This window comes from Rattus norvegicus, chromosome 6, assembly GCF_021556685.1.
Source record: "Rattus norvegicus strain SHRSP/BbbUtx chromosome 6, alternate assembly SHRSP_T2T, whole genome shotgun sequence".
NCBI lineage: Eukaryota > Metazoa > Chordata > Mammalia > Rodentia > Muridae > Rattus > Rattus norvegicus.
The window spans coordinates 82,220,301-82,237,500 of NC_141539.1; the positions used below are offsets into that span (position 1 = coordinate 82,220,301).

The 17,200-nt window shown below is 39.0% G+C and overlaps 1 protein-coding gene and 1 long non-coding RNA gene across 2 annotated transcripts in view; one reads left to right on the plus strand and one right to left on the minus strand.

Moving 5' to 3' along the window:
* Nucleotides 1-1,120: 1,120 nt before the first annotated feature.
* Nucleotides 1,121-4,262, minus strand: Clec14a (C-type lectin domain containing 14A). Its single transcript, NM_001014077.1, is given in 1 exon segment — nt 1,121-4,262. A coding segment is annotated over 1 exon segment (1,407 nt). The 5' UTR covers nt 4,214-4,262; the 3' UTR covers nt 1,121-2,806.
* Nucleotides 4,263-4,737: 475 nt separating this feature from the next.
* Nucleotides 4,738-17,200, plus strand: part of LOC148005261 (uncharacterized) — a 26,265-nt gene continuing 13,802 nt past the window's right edge. The window contains exon 1 of the long non-coding RNA XR_015623061.1: nt 4,738-4,913. This is a non-coding gene — a long non-coding RNA (uncharacterized LOC148005261). The remainder of the gene's footprint in view (nt 4,914-17,200) is intronic.

Below are 17,200 nucleotides of genomic sequence, written 5' to 3' on the forward strand. Positions count from 1 at the left end.
TAACACTTGCATGCAAAAATCTGACTTTGAGGTCTAGGATGGGGAAGAATTTCAGAATCACCATAATTTGTGCAGATTATGTGCAGATGAATGACTAAAATGAAGTGCAGGTCGCTGGGTCTGAAGAAGAGAAGAGCTGAAGTGCATGGGCTTTACACTTTATGCAGAAACAAAATCTAAGTGTGTAATATAATGGCAGGGTTTAGGGTAGAAAGAAAGACCATAGGAGAGATTCTATGTTTGACTGTAAGGAAACGGGTAAGTAGGAAACTGAAAGATGAATGTGAGAGCAGAAGACTTTAACCAACAAAGGAATGAACCTCAAACATGTTGATAAAATACTAGAAAGTAGAGAAGTGGTTATAAGAACATTATTCCTAGCTGCCAAAGGACTCAAGAGATGGTGTGCTTGACTGAATTTAATCTGCCATTGAACAAATTTCTGGAGGTCACAGCCATGGCCAGAAATCAAAGGAAGTTCTTTGTAGTCTGGTTTGTCAAGAAATAATTTAAGATATAAACAAATAATGTTCCTTAATTATCCTCTGTTCTATAAAGGAGAATAATAGGGGACAATATTCAAGTAATTGGGTCACCATGATTTCTTTCTTCACATAGGCCATTAAGAGTTCCAGATCCACACTGTCATCTGTTGCATGTTATGTGATAATTATGCATGCTCTAACTTACTGAGAGACTAATACAAATAAAACAAAATCTCTTTTTTTGGTTCTTTTTTTTCGGAGCTGGGGACCAAACCCAAACAAAATCTTTAAAACAAAATGTTTATATATGCATATACACACATACACTTGCACTTAGCTATGCATGTAGATATACATGTGCATGTGTGTGTGTGTGTGTGTGTGTGTGTGTGTGTGTGTGTGTTTTCAGTCCACTTATAGATGAGTCTATTTTTCAAGTTATAAAGTCAAGCAGGACATTTTGTACTAGAATAGTTGTCACCACAACTGAGCGATCATATAGTGGAGAAGAAAACAACAATGCTAAGAACAAGAAAAACTGGAATATGTAACTGACAAGATGAGAAACTTGGTATGAGCCATTTACCAATGTAATTGTTAGCCTCTGGTTTAAATTGAAGAATCTTAACAGCTAATTTGAATTCATTTGTGATTTTATTTAACTGTAACTATTTAAAGCCATATTCAACTTATGAAGCAAGCTTTCTATCAATTTTTCCCTTCAGTGATACAATATTAAGCACGTAGATTTATATTTAAAACACAGATTCATATATTGAACTCTCTTAATTTTCTAGGTTATTTTATTATTGGTTATTTGCTAACATTAAATCAACTCTTAGTACAATCAAGAGTATAAAAATGATTCTAGAAAAATATAGTCCAAGTTTTTTCTACTTTCATTTTCTCCCACAAGTAAGTTTATTTCTCTATTTCCCTTCACACAACAACTTTACAACACTTACAAAAATCTCAGCACTCTAACTGAAATATTCTCCAAGGTCTTTGAATTCAACCAGATATTATTATTATTATTATGCCTTAATTATTTACCACCTGAATGTGTGATTTTTTTTATTATATGCTAACATCTCAAGTCATAACAAGATGTTAGGTTTTATTTATTATTTCTTTTTTACACTATTAATTCTGCAGAAAGCCATTTCCTGCAGTTTTGCCTGCTAAGACTCTTGTGCAGTTGTAACAATCCCCTGATACTCACACATTGTCATTGCATTCACAATCTATTGAGAAGAAACAGAAATGGGTTGACATTCAAGTGTCCCCACCCCCACCCTCATGGATTAAATAGGGCACAAGAATCTTGCAACTTTGGAAGAAGCCAAGCTTCCTTTTGCTTTAATGCACCCAGAAGATTTCAAATCAATACTTAGCATTAACGTTTTAATTGAGAATTAACATCATCGTAATTGGAAGTGAGGATCAGCATCTTGATGTCTACAAGGTGGCTTGGAGAGGAAGGTCATTACACTGGAGAACACAAACATTGGAAAACGAAGACACAAATCATTTGTTTCCTTGGGCAAGGACACACAGTAAACACTTGGATTGGTGGTCAACTGTAATTTGCTTCTAGAGTCAGAAACTGGCAACCTTGCACTTAGGATTTATAGCAGAGCACAGTCCCAGTGACTTTGAAAGCAAAGGATAAAAGAATAAAGGGAAACTTCACTAGTTCTGAAGGAGCTAGGGTATAAGGACTTCCCCTCAAAACACCAGCGTTTACTTCTGTGTGTCTTCCCAGCATACCCCATAGCCAGTTGCTATCTCCAGAACGTTGTACTCCTAAAGAACACCCTTTGCATAAGTCAAACATATTAGTCTGGGTTCTCAGCGATGTTTTATTATTTACCTGAAATTTTCAAGCTAATATATTCCTAGCCTGAATAATATAGCTATTTCCTTTTTCATTTTGGGTGAAAGTAAACGTTCCAAAAATTATAGTGTTATTTATTTATTTGTTCCCAAGACTGGGAAATATACAAGCACTTCTCCAAATTCCCTCAGAACACAGAAAACCGCCTCCTGCCATTTGCCATCCTGTGCTCCACCAGTCCATAGCCTCCCCCTCTTCACCTTCAGGGGACTAGTGTGACTTTCAGATTTAGCTCCTTAGTGGAAAAAAAAGAGAATTTATGGGAAGGGGAACTTCCAAAGTAATCATCATTGCAAAATCCCTTCTTTTCCCAATTGTTGGAACTGAAAAAAATCTAGACAAGATGTGGTCATTGGGCTGTTTCCCTAAGTGTGTCCTGATCCAAGAGAGAACCCAACTAGTGAAGTGCCCTCAGCTCAGCCCCTCAGGCACCCTTCCCTCCAGTGTCCGTGCACTGTGCAGAATTGTGCCGCAGAGAGGTGGCCTCTGCATCACATTCCACACCCTGTGAGTCCAAAGCTCCCTTCCTTGTCCTGGAGGAAGGGCTTTTGTGGAAGCAGAGTTTGAAAAGTCCCAGCACTGTAATGGTCAAGAGTACCAAAACTATTACTGCTATGCTCACAAGTACGAAGACCACCGTGGAGGAGGAGTCGAAAGTCAGAGAAACAGGAGGGGAAGATGCGAAGTTCAATGTGGGCATCATACTTCCTGATGGTGTGATGGTGACTTTTGGCTTGGTTTGTGGGGACGTTTGAACAGTAGGTAAAGTACTCTGTGTTCCCCACTGAAGAATCTCAGGAACAGATGTCGCAATACGGTCTTGTCCAGTGACCCGGGGCATCTCTCCTGGCTTGTCATAGACCTGACCTGGCCACGATTTGTTTGTCACAGGACTGGCTGGAGTGGCTGATACATTTCTAGTGGGCAACTTGGTCCCCTCGAGGGTTAGTTGGCCTTCCGCTTTGGTCTCACAAGAGCGTTTGTCCTTCCCTAGCTCAAAACCCACAGCACATTCGCAGGCGAAGTTTCCCAAGTAGTCTAGGCAGTCAGCGAGCTCCACGCACTTGCCAGCAAGGAGGTACCTCCCAGAACAGGGGCAGAGCAAGCTCCCAGGGAAAAGCCCATCCCAGCGTGCGCCTGTCTCTTCCTGGACGCAGATGGAGGAGACTGAGAAGTCCCTGGGACACATCGCACTCACCTCGGTCCCAGGAGGGCTGAAGTCCAGGGCAGAACTGCTCAGCCGGAAGGGAGCTTGGAAACTTAAGTTAGAGGCGGCTCCCGGGCGAGGCGCAGGGCACAGAGCCTCAAACTGGTACTTGCACAGGTAGCCATCGGCGCGCTGTTGACAGCGCATCTCCTTCCAGCCAGCAGGCTCCACTCCCCCGGTGGCCTGGAGCACAGCGCACTTTCGTACAGTGCAAGAAAGTTGTGGCTCTTCCACCCAAGGTAGTGTTCTGTTCTCCGAGTCTTCTGAGTCCGTGTACAACCAGGAGAAACCCCTCAAAGGCTCTCTCTCCTGGGTGCACTGTGAACGGTCACGCTCCAGAGCCACCCAGAACATTAGGTCTTTGGAGCCTCCACCAGGCCCGGGACCTGCACGAAAGAGCTTGAGCACAGCTTGCAACTCAGAGCCGGACTGCACGGTGCTGAGAGTCCCGCCGCGCAAGCTACAGGCCTCCTCCGCCGCCCTCCTCTTCATGGCTGCGTGGTGCAGGCTGTAGCAAGCCCCCGGGACCGAACAAACTGCGCGATCGGCCGTGGGGTGCTCGCCATTCCCTGGCCGGGGCCAGAACGCAGGACAGAGGAGGCACAGGGCAAGAGCCGGCCTCATCCTGGAGACTCAAGAGCCCACAGCTGCTCCCAAGTTCTCTGGCTTGCCGAGAGCACCGAGCTGTCTCTAGAGTCGCCGCCCTCTACAGCCCTTACTACCACCACGTGTGCCCTCCCCTATCCTGAACCCTCATCGCCCCCTCCCCCCACCAGCTGAAAGTCCCTACCACACTCCCTTGGCCAACTGCTTTCCCTAGGCTGTGACAGGAAATGCGTCCCAGAGCCCTGCCAGGCTCCGTGTGGCCCTGATTTATTAAGGGGTCAGGAACACAGCTGGCGCCTCAACGCTGGGAACACACTGGGTCAAGGGGGTCCAATGCCCGGCTTAGATAAGCAGGAGAAAAGAAAATTGCCACTGGGATCAAGTGAGGCTCTTCCCTAGCTCACACTTATCTGAACTTTGGATCTCAGAATGCAGTGATGATCGTGGGCAGGAACCAAAAGCCCACACCCGCCCATTGTGTTTGTGTCCGGGACTGTGGAGTGGGGCGTCTGTATAATTTGTAGACTGTTCCAGGCTTCAGAGAGATTTCCTGAGCCTGGTGTTGGGGGAGGGATGTTGTGAGGAATGTCCTCCGGGTTAAAACTGATCTTTACGGGCTCTCTTTCTTTACTGCGTCAAAGGAACCCCAGACGTGCTAATTGCCAGTCAAAGAACCTAGAATTTCTTTGAGCATTTTCAATGGAAAACAGCTTCTCTGGTCAGTACTTGCCTTAAAAGTTTCATTTGTACTTCCATTTTTAAAATGCTGGTGCTGATTGATTGGGGGAAATAGTTACACCAAGATGACAAACAATAGCCATAGGTCCTAACTATGGAGGTTTCCGTGACACTACAAGTGCTCAAAAATTCTTCAGGCTATTAGGTTATGTGCAAATGAGTTCATGGCCTTATAAGGTCGAAAAACATCTGCATGTGATTTTATCCTTGAACTATGTAAAATCATAGCTCCTGTGACTATCTGCCAACATTTATAGAAGAAAAGTGTAAAAGGAACATAAAAGTTCAAAGAATCTTTTTTTGAAAATTAAACTATTTATTCAATCATAATACACATTCAATACTGGAGACTAGTACTCTGTAATTTGAGAAATGGTTGAGTCAGCTACTCTTGGTTCCAAAGGCTGCTTTGTTTTAATATACATACCAACTCAGTTGGAAGTGGGAGAGGATTAAAGAAAGAAAGGTTTGGGTGAGGGAGGGTTAAAGTCTGCTTTATTGTTCGGTTTCAACCTGGGACAAATGGCTGAGGTGCCTACTTAGCATATCAAAGAGGACACTGTCTACCAGGTCCCCCCAGCACCACTTGATCCTTATCTGTTACTGGGCATACCCATCCCATACCCTAAACTCTCCATCCTGGGGACCAGAGTAGTCCTTAGATCTAATCTAACCATGGCTACCTCCTGGCTGCTGCACCTGGCTCCCTTCTCTCCCCTTTCCTCCCACTTCTCCCTACACGGGCCTAGCTCAGAGTCAAGCACTCTGGACTCTCCCATTGCTCCCTGCTTCCTGCTAACCTCTCCCATGTATCTATGGTAAACTGCCTCCACCATACCTCGGAAGGGGGTCATATCATGCCTGCCTTTCTTTCTTTCTTTCTTTCTTTCTTTCTTTCTTTCTTTCTTTCTTTCTTTCTTTCTTTCTTTCTTCAATTGTGAATGCTCTTTTATGCTTGTAGCAGTTTAGAGAATTTTATAGATTTATAATAAAATGCGTCGTTTGTCTGTCTTGACTTACAATGGCAAATATCGTGTGCTTAGAAACAGACTACATTTAGCCCTCTTAAAGATGCACCATGCTTATAAATGTCTGCAGTGCACTTTTTAGCTTGCTTTGCTGTGCTGGCTTGAACTGTTTCCGTCAACAAGAGGCAAGAAGAGGATGTCAAGATAACGTGTATGTTCCTCTCTTGTTTTCGCTATTACGACCGCATCCGGGAATTCCGTGTATCCCAACAAGAGATAGTACACATAAAAATTGCCATCAAACTAGCCTGTTCTTTCTGACTGAGGAGATGCACCAAGATTTTTCTTCTACCCTTTCTTAAACTTAAATGGCATTCTTCAGTTCTTTCTAATATCTGAGACATACAAAATGACTTTGTATTTACATTGAGTAACTTTATGTCTTGTAAGAAAAATATGAAAAATGAAGAAAACTGAGTGAATTTTTTTTTACAGTACTTAATTGCATGGATCAGTTCTGTATGTCTTCACAATCCTTGACTGTGACCTGGAAGTGTGTCCACGAACTGTGGTTATCTTGACAAAGGCCTTTTCAAGCCTGAGTAGTCAGTGGACGTTCTTAGCCATTTTGAAAGTCACTTGGTGTGAGAACTGTTTCTTGACTAAAGCAAGACCGCAGATAAGCGGAAACTTTATGTGAGTTCTCACTCTTTGGCATTGTTGATAGTAGGATATTAAGAGAGGGATAAACTAGCCATAATAACTATATATCATATCTCTGGATTGAAAGCATATAAGATAAGAATTAGGGAAAAAATAATCCAAAAGTAAGACATATATAATTTTAACTACTTATTATCCTACATATCCAGCAGGTTTTGAAATGTGTTTTATTTTCAACTCTGTGATTATTTAGATATTATTGTACCTCCAGCATAGTTCAAACACTTGAAACAGGTAAATTCCAAGCCTCTGCGTATGTGTAAATGTGTGTGTGGGGGGCTTTTGTGAATATATATGTGTAGTAAAGAGGAATTCTTGCACACATAACAGAATATTTGTAAAAGATCTTTATTGTCCTATCAAAAAAAAATAAGAATCCACTTAACTGCCCAAGTGCAGGGGATAAATAGATTGTGGCATAATCACTCAATAAACACAATGTATTTTATCTTTAGATTAATGAAATATGACTTAACCTTAGCAACACAATGCTAAGTGATTAAAAAACAATAAAATATTATACATAGAGACAATTTTTTATAACTTTTAATGTACAGGATACATAATTTAAATATACGTAGACTTTTTAGGAAAGTAGTTACAGTTCAACAAGATTAAAGAAGAAGGATCAAATCGGGGATGCTGGGCAATGGGTCCTGTGGTTGGAAGGAAGAGGCTGGATCAGACAGTGCCAAGTGTTTTAATGAGGTATTTTATTAGAATCTTGATTGTTTTTGATAGTGACTTTGTGGATGACCATTCAGTTCTTAAAAAGAAATAGCGGTCAAACACGCAAAAGTGGCTCTATGTGGGCAAATGGTTGATGGACGGCATGAGAAAGACTCAATATTAGTCTTTTCCAAGTGCCAGAGTGTCAGACTATAAAGATGAAGTGCAATTGTTGGTTACATCTTCAAAAAGTATTTTCAACATACCGGGTTTTAATCCCATAGTTCTATAGGTAAGCACTTTAAATTTTAAACTATTAGTAACCTGAAATACATATTACTTACTTTTTTCTTCCTTTATCATTTTTAAAGTTTAAGAAAAGTTTTAATTTTCTGTATGTCTCTGGAAAAGAAGGGCATATATGTATGCGTATGTGGGTAAGGGTCTATAAGAGTGCCAGCTCACCTGCAGTTTGAATGACAGGTGTTTGTGAGTCACCCCCTCCTTCCTTGTGTTGGGTACAATAATCTGAACTTGGGTCCTCTGTAAAAGCAGCAAGTACCCTTAATGGATGAGCCATTTCTCCACTTTATACCATTATAATTCTAGAAATTTCACATATCTACATAGAACATATAGATATTTATCTGCATATTCATTAATACAAGGAAATAGATCATGAACAGCTAATACGTTCAACCCAATATTTGTAATTGAATTATTAATTTAAATTTTCAGAAAAGAAATGAGAAGATACATTTTCAAAAATAACCTGTAATCTTGTAAGTTTATAACGTGTCATTGTTCACTGAATATTTTTTCCTATTGAATGAACATAGTGTCTAAACTTTAGTATGTTTCCGGATTCACTTCAGATACATAAAAACATTTCAGAGAAGATTTTAAAGACCATATCATTCCATCAATAAAATATTCTATTCAGAAGCTAATCTTCTGAGATGAAAAGTTTTGAGGATACTAATTTAATTACTTTTTTATGACTTCGATAGGGCATTATAACCAAGGAAAAGACTAACTTATAGAAAGGAATAACTTATTTGATGCTCACAGTTTCAGAGAGTGAGAGTCCATGGGCATCATGGTCTGTAGCATGGCAGCAGGCAAGTGGGCATGGTGCTGGCGCAGTAGCTGCAAGCTTATTCCTTGATCCCAATGCAGGTGGGTGGGGGAGAGACTGGGTTGACCTGGACTTTGCAACCTCAATGCAGACCCCTAGTGACACATCACCAAAAAGACTACACCTCCTAATGCTTCTCAAACAGTTCTATCAAGCAAGGACCAAGCATCAAAACATGTGAGCCTGTGAAGAGCACTCCATTCAAACTACCACAGATACACACACAACCTTTAGAATCGCATTGAACTTTAGCCATATGATCCTGTTCATTGGACTGGAAATGTTCATGTTCACTGTTCTTAAAACTCCTTTAAAAGCCAAGTCCATAAATCTTGGCATTTTTCAGGCCTTGACCCTAGGTCTTCTCTTTTACTTGACATTCTTTCCCCCTGGCACCCTCATTTAGTGCCATGCCATAGGTGTGATATCATCACTATGCCAATAATACTCACATTGAGATATATATCCCATTCTCATAATTTTTTACCAACTTATATGTTTTCACTCACATGTGAGATAGAGAAAGAAAAGATAAGAAAATCCAAAGTCAATATAAGGATTATAGCTATCATGAATAGGATCCACCGCACTGGGAACCTTCTGAAAGACTGAAACTCCACACACTGCGTCCATTAGAGGCTGCAGTATTGATAATTTACTATCCTTCAAATGGTAATCCAAGGGTTAGGGACCATAGATATTCTCAGATGAGAAGAGGGGATGGGAGGAGATATGGGAAGGGGGAACTGGGAGGAGATGAACCAGATATTAGGATGTAAAGTGAACAAATAAATTAACAGAAAAACTTAAACAACAACCCCCCCAAATGAAAAAAAAAACAAAAAACAAAGTATAATCATAGCCACTGCCTAAGTCAGGATTCCCACATAAGCCTCATGTGGTTTGTACTCCCGTTAAGAGTTTGTGAAGCAGTGATCTGCCAGACAATATTTTTGTGGATTGAAGTGGTTTTCTTTAGGTCACAAATAATGTAGTTGGGACCTAATTTGTACTCAATAAGTTTAAAAAGTACACATTCTGGGTACAAATGACCAGACATACACATATATGGGCATGCACACATCAATACATGTGTGATTAGACAGAGTTTGTAAACGTGAGCAAGTACACATACATAATAGACATTTGGCAGATGAACAAGCAATGCACACATGGGCAGGCACACACACAGTGCACGTGTGGGCAGGCACACACACAGTGCACGTGTGGGCAGGCACACAGATGTAGCACATGTGTACACAGGCACACAGATGGAATATACATATAGGCAGGCACACATCTACATAGTCTACACCATATTGTAAAGTGTAAAACTTGGAAAAAAAATTTCAGCATGTTGGCAACAGAACATCAGGAACTTTCTTGCTTTGTCTCGAGAGACAAATCGTAATTCCATGGGAGCAGCAGGCTTCCAGGTCCATTGGCCAAGACTTCTCGTAATAAATTGATTGCAAGTGTTGCGTTGGGACTTGACCGACAAACTTTCTTCATCACACAGCTGGCAGGATTATTTTCTTTAGGTTTTGGGATGGTCCACCATGCCTGTTCCAGCTGTACCTTTGATATGATTTATTCTTGGGGGATTTATGTGGTACCTATACTTAATAATCAAGGCATGCTTTAGGACCCAAAGCTAGCTTTTTTTATTGGTGCCTGAACAATTTCCACTTCACAGAGCTGGAAAGGGGAAAGAAGAAAATCGCGGTTACTTATTAGAAATCCTATTATGCTTATCTGCCATCAGTTTGTAAGTACCAGGGATAATCAACAGTTACCTTCGCATTTACCTTGTAGAGTCAGTGGAACGTGGCAATTACCGTTAGCTAGACTTAATAGGTAGCTCCTTTTAAGGCTTATGCATCTGAAAAGTCCACACACCCTGCACGACAGATTCTATATTTTTTTTCTTCCAGACTTGTGATTTATTTTCTCAATTATAAAGCATTATAAAGTCAGGTGATTTTTGTTTGACCTTCACATTTAGGTTCAAGAAGTTTTGTTTTCAAATGGAAGTGATTTAGGCAAATACGGCCAATCAAAACGGAGGCCATATATCTTTTTGTTATACTGCCTCCTTTTTTGTTACTGAAGTCACATAAAATGATATTATTTATAGCAGTGGAGAGAAAGGAAAAATACCTGTAAAATATAATGTTTTTCTACATTCACTTCTATCTAAGAAAAACTGAAGGCGTTTATTAAATTTTGTGAAACTATGCTGTTAGTGAGTGGTCACACTGTGGATTTGAAGTTCATTGTTAGATTGGAATACTTTTAGCTGATTTTTTTTTAGTGTCTCACAGTATTGAGTGCATTTGTGAATCGTTATGATTTAGTAGTGGCCCTTCTATGGATAGTCTTTATAAGATTCGATGGGCACTAATGACAGGTTTGATTGAGGAGTTAGTCGCCTCAAGCTTCTTAGATTTCCTTTTCTTAATTTTTAACAAAGTGACGCCAAGTCACAGGAGATCAGCATAGAAAGTAAGCAGAGGTTCTAGGAATTCAACCTGTAACTGGGGCCTTCTTGGGATGACATCTAAATATGCACTCAGGATAAAGTAGAGGCTCACTAGCAGAGTAAACAATGGTCTCTTACGTCCGTGGGTCCTCTGGCCACAAACACTCTCAGCACACGTCCCTGCTCACTCATTCCGAGTGTCTTTCAGGAGTCTAGTGAGGAAAGTAGAGGTTAGCACAGAGAAGGCTTCTGCAGAACATCAGAAGACCTTTTCCCCCTTTGTGATTAGGGAATCCAGAAAGGGCTTTGTTGTATCCCCGTGCTGGGACAACAAAGTATGATTTTGTTATACTTCAGTGGATGAGTAGGACTCTAAACTCAGCAGGAAGGGAGACAATCTATTCTTCTCTTTGCAGCTGCCTGTCCTTTGATATAAAGAAGCAGGGGCTTCTCACTTTGGTGATGCCCTGAAACAATAACATTTTTTGAGAAGCACTTCTGCCCTTCATTTTTAAATATTACCTTTTCTTTGACTGAATAAAAAAAGTTCTTTTCTCAAACAATATATCCTGATTATAGTTTCCTCTTCTTCTCTTTCTCCAACTTCCTCCCAACTTCTCATCTGCTCCAGATCTATCTTTCTGTCTCTTATTAGAAAAAAACAGGCTTAGAGAAGACCTGGTGTAGACCCATGTCGGCCCTGTGCTTGATGCTTCTGTTTCTGTGAGCTCTTAGGTGCCTTCCTTAGTTAACTCAGAGGGCCTTGTTCTCCTGGTGTTCTCTACCTCCTCTGACTCTCACAATCTTTTAGCCTCCATTTCCACAGGATTCTCCAAGCTCTGAGGCGAGCTATTTGATGGAGACTTCCGATTTAAACTATTTTTTTCTCTTCATAAATTCTGTATCTCTTCCCATCTGTTTCCTGAGGAAGCCTCTCTAATGATGTCTAGAGAAGATGCCAATCTATGAGTATAAAAGAATATCACTAGAAATTTCCTTTACATCAGTCATGTTTGGTTTTACCCTAGGTCTCTAGTCTCTGGTTCTTGGTTATCGAAGCAATGTCTGGTACAGATTCCTTCTCATGGGGTGGGTCATAAGTCAAATTGAACGTTGGTTGGATACTCCTACAAGTTTTGTTCATAGCATATTTTTCAGGCCAAACAGATTGTAAGTCAAAGGTTTTGTGGCTGGTTGGTATTCATGTTTCTCTTTCAGTAGCCTGCAGAATATCTTCCCACACCAAAGAGAATAGAATGTAGGCTCCATGTAGGCACCAGCTTGACTTTTCTGCATTTGATGAGTGGTGTAGATGTTGACCTTGGCAATGAGGTCCCACAGTCAGTTTGTGGAGAGCAATCAACCCTTTGTCTTAGCATCAGCCTGTGTTGTTTAGGGATTTCCATAGGAACCCCTTGGCCAACAATTCAACTGAGTACAACCTAGTCCTGACAGTGGAAGTCTTGCCTGGCTATCAGAGATGAGCAATTGAGACTCATTTACTAGGAGTCCTCCTTAGGGTCACCTTCACAGAGTCCAGTAAGTTTACACTGCCCTGGGTTTCCACATCACCCCCATGATCCCCAATTGCAGCCACTGCTCCCTGAGTTCGATTTTTCTATTTCTCCCTACTACCTTACCCCCTCCTGCTCCTGTTTCTATTTGCCTCACTTCACCCACAAGAATTTATTTCCTGATTATAAGAAGATACATGTACCACTCCCCCCAACCTTCTTCTTTACCTAAGTAGGTCAATTTTTTTTAATCATTTACTGAATGCCTAAAACCCACTTATAAGTGAATAGTATATTTGTCTTTCTGGGTCTTGGTTACCTCCCTCAAAATAATTTTTTCTACATCCATCCATTTGCCTGAAATTTTCGTGATGTCAATTTTTTAAAACAGTTATATAATATTCCATTGTGTAAAAGTACCACATTTTTCTTTATCCATTCTTTGGTTAAGGAATGTCTAGGTTTTTCTTCTTCTAATTTCTTATTATAAATAAACCCACAGTGAACTTGGTTGAGCAAATGTCATTGTGGTAGGATGGAGTGTCCCTTGGGTATATGATCAAGAGTTGTATAGCTGGGTCTTAAAGTAGATTAATTCCTGATTTTCTGAGGAACTGCCACCTTGATGTCTACAGTAGCAGTACAATGTTGTACTACTACCAGCAATGGAGGAGTGTTCCCTTGTTCAACATCCTTATCAGAGTTTTCACCTGTCACTTTGGTGTTTGTTTGTTTCTTTGTTTGTTTGCTTGGAATTTGTTTGTTTGGTTTTTATCTTAGTCATTTTACAGATATAAGATGAAATCTCAAAGTAATTTTGATTTGCATTTCCCTGATGGCTAAGGATATTGAAAATTTAAGTGTTTCTCAATCATTTGAGATTCTTTTATTAAGAAATCTCTGTTTAGATATGTATATCATTTTTAATTGGATTATTTTTTGATATCTCGTATCTTGAGTTTTTCATCCATTTTGGATATTAGTCATCTATTGGGGCTGTGGAGTTGGTAAAAATCATATACCATTCTGTAGGCTGCCATTTTGTCTTATTAGTGTCCTTTGCCTTACAGAAGACTTTCAGTTCTGAAATATTAATTGCAGATCTTAGTGTTTATGCTATGACTATTCTATTTAGAAAGTCATCTCCTGTATCTGTGAGGTCAGGTTGATTTCCTACTTTCTCTTCTATCAATCTTAGTGTGTGTGGATTTAAGTTGAAACCTTTGATCCATTTGGAATTGTTTTTTGTGCAGAGTGGTGGATCTTTTTGTATTCTTCTACATGCAAATTCCAGTTTAACCAGCATCATTTGTTGAAGATAGCCTCTTTTCTCTAGTGTGTATTTCTGGACTCTTTATCAAAAATCATGTCTGCCTAAGTGTATAGATTTATGTATGGGTCTTTGAGTCTATTCCAGTAATCATTATGTCTATTTTTATGATAACACTATATGATTTTTATTATTATAGCTCTGTGGTATAACTTGAAATTAGGAATGGTGATACGGCTAGTAGTTCTTATAATGTTCAGGATTGTTTTAGTTATCCTAGGTTTGATATATATCAAGTTGAGAATTGTCTTTTCAAGGTCTTTAAGAATTTTATTGGTATTTTGATGGGGAATTCAATGAATCTGTTAATTGTTCTTGGTAGGGTGGCCATTTTTACTATATTATTCACATCAGAGCATGGGAGAGCTTCCTATCATTTGATATCATCTTTAATTTTTCTTTTAATACTTGAAGTTTTATTATACAAATCATTCACTTTCTTGATTACAGTTACTCTAAGATATTTTATAGTTGTGAAAGGTGTTGTTTCCCTGACTCCTTTCCGAGTCCATTTGTCATCTGTGTTTAGTGGAGCTACTGACTTCTTTTGAGTTAATTTCGTATCCAACCACTTATGCACTGTAGAAATTTCCTGGTGAATTGTTAAGGTTACGCCCATATACTATCACACCACCTGTGAATAGACTCTTTCCTTTCCAATTGTATCCCCTTGACCTTCCTTCAGTTGTCTTATTGCTCTAGCTGAGACTGCAAGTGCTAAAATGAGTATGTATGGAAAGAGTAGACAACCTTGTCTTTTTCCTGATTTTAGTGGAATTGCTTTAAGTCGCTCTCCATTTTAAATGATTTTGGCTATGAATTTGCTGTAAACAGCTTTTATTATGTTGAAGTATGTCCATTGTATCCCTAATCTCTCCAGGACTGTTATTGTAAAGGGGTGTTAAATTTTTTGTCAAAAGTCTTTTCTATATCCAATGAGATAATGATGTAGATATTTTTGGTTTTGTTTTTCTGTGAGTTCATATGGTGGCCACATTTACTGAGTTTCATATATTAAACTGTCCCTGCCTCTCTGTGATGAAGCATACTTAATCATGGTGGGTGATCTTTTTGATGTGTTCTTGAATTTGGCTTGGAATTATTTTATTGAGCATTTTTTGCATCTATTTTCATGAGAGAAAATTGTCTGTAATTCTCTTTCTTTGTTGAATCTTTATGTGGTTTGGCTATCATGGTAACTGTGGCAATCATGAAATGAATTTGGCAATGTTCTTTCTGTTTCCATATTGTGGAATAATTTGAGGAGCATTAGTGTTAACTCTTCTTTGAAAGACTGCTTTCAAACCTGGAGGCAGGTTTTTTGATTAGTAGATTGGATGATTGCTTCTATTTTGCTAGGTGTTATAGGCCTATTTAAACTCCTTATCTGATCTTCATTTAATTTTAGTGAGTGGTACCTATTAAGAAAATAATTTTTTTTTTTAGATTTTCCAATTTGATGAAATACAGGTTTCTTGATTTCCTCTATGTCTGCTGTTATATTCCCCTTTATGTTTCTGATTTTAATTTGAATCTTCTCTCTCTGCCTTTTAGTTAGTTTATCTTGTTGATCATTTCAAAGAACCAACTTTGTTTCATTGATTCTTTGTATTTTTCTCTTTCTTTCTTTCCTTTTCTTTTGTTCCCACTTTCTTTTTTAATTTTCCCCTCCATTTGATTATTTGTTGGCATCTACTCCTCTTGAGAATGTTTGCTTCTTTTTGTTTAGTGCTTTCGGGTGTTCAGGTTGCTATTATGAGTTCTCTCCAATGTTTTTTTATAAATCATTTTATTTTATTATTTTATTTTATGTAGGCAGCGCTATGAACTTCCTCTTAGAACTGCATCTATTGGGTCTCTTAAAGTTATGTTTCCTGTTGTTTCCGTGGTTGTTGAAATCCAGCTTTAATCTGTAGTGGTCTTATAGGATGCAGGGTGTTTCAATTTTTTGTATCTATTGAGACTCGTTTTGTGTCTGACTTTGTGGTCAGTGTGGAGAAAGATCCATGGGGTGCTAAGAAGAAGTTATATTCTTTTGTATTTGTGTATAATGTTCTGTAAATGTCTGTTAGGCTCACTTGGTTTATAATGTCTGTTAGAGCCATCATTTCTCTGTTTAGTTTTTGTCTGACCTACTTCTTGTTGAGCATGGAATATTGAAGTCTCCCACTATCAATTCGTGAAGGTCAATATGTGATTTAAGCTGTAGGAGTGTTTTTGTTTGTTTGTTTAGTTTTAGTTGGTTTTTTTTTTTTGGTTTTTTTGTTTTGTTTTTTTTTTTAAATAAAGGTATGTGCCATTATGTTTGGGGCATAGAAGCTAAGACTTGAAAGGTTCTCTTGGTGGATTTTTCTTTAATGAGTATGTGGTGTCCTTTTCCATTAAGACATTAGTTTTGATTTGAACTCTATTTTGTTAAATATTAAAACAACTACAACGGCTTCTTTCTTGCGTTCACTGCTTGAAATATCTTTATCCTGCACCTTATCTGGGGTAATATCTAACCCTGGATGTTGAAGTGTGTTTCATGGATGCAGCAGAAGGATGGATCTGTTCTCACATCCATTGTGTTATTTTGTGTCTTTTTATTGGGAAATTGAGAATATGGACATTAAAATATTTGTGATCTTTATTTTGTTGTTGTTGTTAGTGGTGGTGGTGATGATGGTGGTGGTGTGTGTAGGGGTAAGTGTGTGTGTGTGTGTGTGTGTGTGTGTGTGTGTTTCCCTTCTCTCGGTTCGTTGTTATGAGATTATTTATTTTCTCTATTTTTATGGGTATATCTTACCTGTTTAGGTTGCAGTTTTTCTCTAGCTTCTTCTGTAGACCTTAATTAATACATATATATTGTTTAAATTTGACTTTATTATGAATTATTTTTCCATCTATAGTGACTGAAAATTTTGCTTTTTTTTTTTTTTTGTTAGTCTAGACTGGCTCTATAATCTTTTAGAGTCCACAGAACTTCTCTTACTCCTATGATGTCTCTAAAATTTATCGTTCTTCAGCCCCCCAATATTGTCACCTTAAAAACACTAGAAATATTTAATATATTGTGGTAAAAACTCAGAGTATGAATAAAATTTCCACCCAACATTATTTATTTTCTCCTGCTTCATACCCAAAATCAAAACCAAAAACTACATACAAGTTCAGGAAGATTTCCTCTGTTCTGTGACCATTTCCTCTCACTATGCTGACATCTTACCTTTGACATGTCTCAGATCTATCTACACACTGTGATTTTCTCGTTTTTAATACCCAGTCTCAAGTACCTAGACTTGTAATAGCCCCATGCTACACTTCTCATATCTACTCCTGCAGCTCTTTCCTGTTTTACCCCTGGAGCACAGGAGTGCCACACTATCTCCAAGGCTATCATAAAGCACACTTGTATTTAGATCAGCCCACCCTCCCCCACACCCTTTTAAAACATCTACCTG